Genomic DNA, 2,500 nt, shown 5'->3' with positions numbered 1-2,500 from the left:
GTGTGTAAATGGGTGATTTAAAGTGAAAACCTAGAAAACCTAGAGAGAGAGAGAGAGAGAGAGAGAGTAAACAAACAAGCAAAACAGAGGGGAAACAGAAACAAACAGTAACACACACACACACAGAAAGTCAGAAAGTGAGAGAGAGAGAGAGAGAGAGAGAGAGAGAGAGAGAGAGAGAGAGAGAGAGAGAGAGAGAGAGAGAGAGAGAGAGAGAGATTCAGACACACACACACAAAAAAAAACTCAAACTCAAACTCACTCTCAAGATATTCAACGAGCTCCCCAAGTGCCTTGCGATGGTCCTTACTGTACCAAATGAACTGGTCTTTCTTCCCGAGCACCGTGGCGTTCCCAAGACCTGTTGCTTTCTCCGCGACAAAATTCCGTAGCAGTTTCTTCCCGGGGTCGAAGTGAAGGTGGGTTGGCTGGAGGGAACATAACAGGTTGTTTAAGTTCCGTGTTTTAAATATTTACTCTCATTTGATTGCTCATTTAATTATGTTTTCATTTATATACTTTATAATTATACTTTCACTTGTATTTAAATTAGATAATTTGCACACACACACACACACACACACACACACACACACACACACACACACACACACACACACACACACACATCTATGTCTATCTACATACAAAACGCTACAAATCTACAATCTACAAAATGCTTTTGGTCACAGAAAGGCATATATAGACCTAGAGAAATTGAAATATAGACCACTAAAAATGACTCTATACTCACCGTCACCCACTGAAAGCGGCTTGAAAGGACAGAAGTGGGCGTGTGTGGGCTTGCCAGCATTTGGATCAACGCCCTGGTCGGAGTAATCATAAGTTTATGTATCAATTAAAGTACTTTTATTGATATTATTGGTAATGTTATTATTGTTATTCATAGTAAGTGTATACTTATTATTACCATTATGGTCGCTTTGTTATCATTCTTATTATCCTCATTGTTATTATCATTACGTTTATCCCTCTCATTGTAATTATCATTACTGATATCCCCCTCATTGTTATAATTATTGTAATTGGCATTTTATAGGTATAATTGCTACTACTACTACTACGGCTGCTACGAATTATTAGGCTACGAAAATGAAAGTTCCTGCTTTGTATCAGGGCCAAAAAGAAATCTGCTGAGGCTATTTTTCATTTTCATTATCTATTTCTACAAGCAATAAATGAAGAGAATGAAAAAATTTCAAAGTCACCAAGTCATCTTATGTCTTATGGGTAATCAGTATCCTTTTCATTCGTATGTACTAGTAAAAGTATTCTCTCTAAATAGCATGTTGAGAGAACAGCTTTTCAAAGTTATCAGATATTTTGGGGGAATAAAGAAATTTATTGAAAACAAGGACAATTTTTAAGAGGCGTCATCGGGGCCTGTAACCGGTGGGCGCAAAAAGGGTACTTAGCGTTACCATCATTATTATCGTTGTTATTAATATCATTATTTATATGATCACTCTCCTTATTTCTCCTTCATCATTACAAAATCGTTATTGTAATGAGAATTATCATCACAATCCTTTACCAACACAACTAGTTTAGACGCCTTGTTTAAAACAATAATCTTCTCTAAGGTCTAAATTTACCTAATCGCTTGTTCGTCTCTTATTGTCGAGTTCGTAGAGACGCTTGTCATTATGTTGCCTTCCACATCTGTAAAAAATTAGTATATCCATGAAATAAATTTATATCTTGACATATAATTCGGTTCTGCTTGTTAATGATTATAGATTATTCATAATGTAAATGACAATATATATACACCGATAATACGTTACCTAAAATACATAGTTCATTTGTATATCATGTATATATATCATATATATATATATATATATATATATATATATATATATATATATATATATATATATATATATATATATATATATATATATATATATATATATATATATATATATATATATAGATATATATACGATTTATGCGTGCATAAAATATACATACGCAATACATAAAAATGCATAACAGACGCAAAAGATTATACATAAACGCACATGATACATTAAAATAAGAATCATCGATACATGCTGACATATCACAAACTGAATACTACATAACGCAATACATCATTAAATAAGAAATACCTATACTAAATACCGCATAAAATACAACAACAACAACAAAAAATCTCATAGATATAAACACACAGGAAAAATATATACAGAAATATACATGGTAAACAAAAATAACCAAAAAGATCTTCATATATGTTGATTATAACACGAAACATCGTAGAGTGAGAGATCAAATTATTAATTAACGCTTATGACACCACGAAAAAAAGAATCACAAAGATATAGTTACATACCTTGACACAAAACATAAGAAATCCATAGGGCATCGACCTGTCAAAAATTAAAACAAGATGAAGAAATAAACGTGAAAAATAATATGTTTAATAAGTCCAGTGATAATTTTCTTTATCTTTTATAATAAATTCTAGGAT

General features: G+C 32.0%; 1 protein-coding gene across 1 annotated transcript in view; it reads right to left on the bottom strand.

Moving 5' to 3' along the window:
* LOC138862285 (uncharacterized) overlaps positions 1–2,500 on the bottom strand; it is an 8,554-nt gene that overhangs the window by 53 nt on the left and 6,001 nt on the right. The window contains exons 2-5 of the mRNA XM_070123994.1: positions 2,363–2,399; positions 1,617–1,683; positions 755–827; positions 263–428 (exon numbers count right to left, since the gene is read on the bottom strand). Of these exons, the coding sequence (XP_069980095.1) occupies positions 263–428; positions 755–827; positions 1,617–1,683; positions 2,363–2,399 (343 nt within the window). The remainder of the gene's footprint in view (positions 1–262; positions 429–754; positions 828–1,616; positions 1,684–2,362; positions 2,400–2,500) is intronic.

Source organism: Penaeus vannamei, chromosome 8 (genome assembly GCF_042767895.1).
Source record: "Penaeus vannamei isolate JL-2024 chromosome 8, ASM4276789v1, whole genome shotgun sequence".
Classification (NCBI taxonomy): domain Eukaryota; kingdom Metazoa; phylum Arthropoda; class Malacostraca; order Decapoda; family Penaeidae; genus Penaeus; species Penaeus vannamei.
The sequence above is the reverse complement of the archived record's forward strand: the minus strand, read 5'-3'. Positions and strand labels throughout refer to the sequence as shown.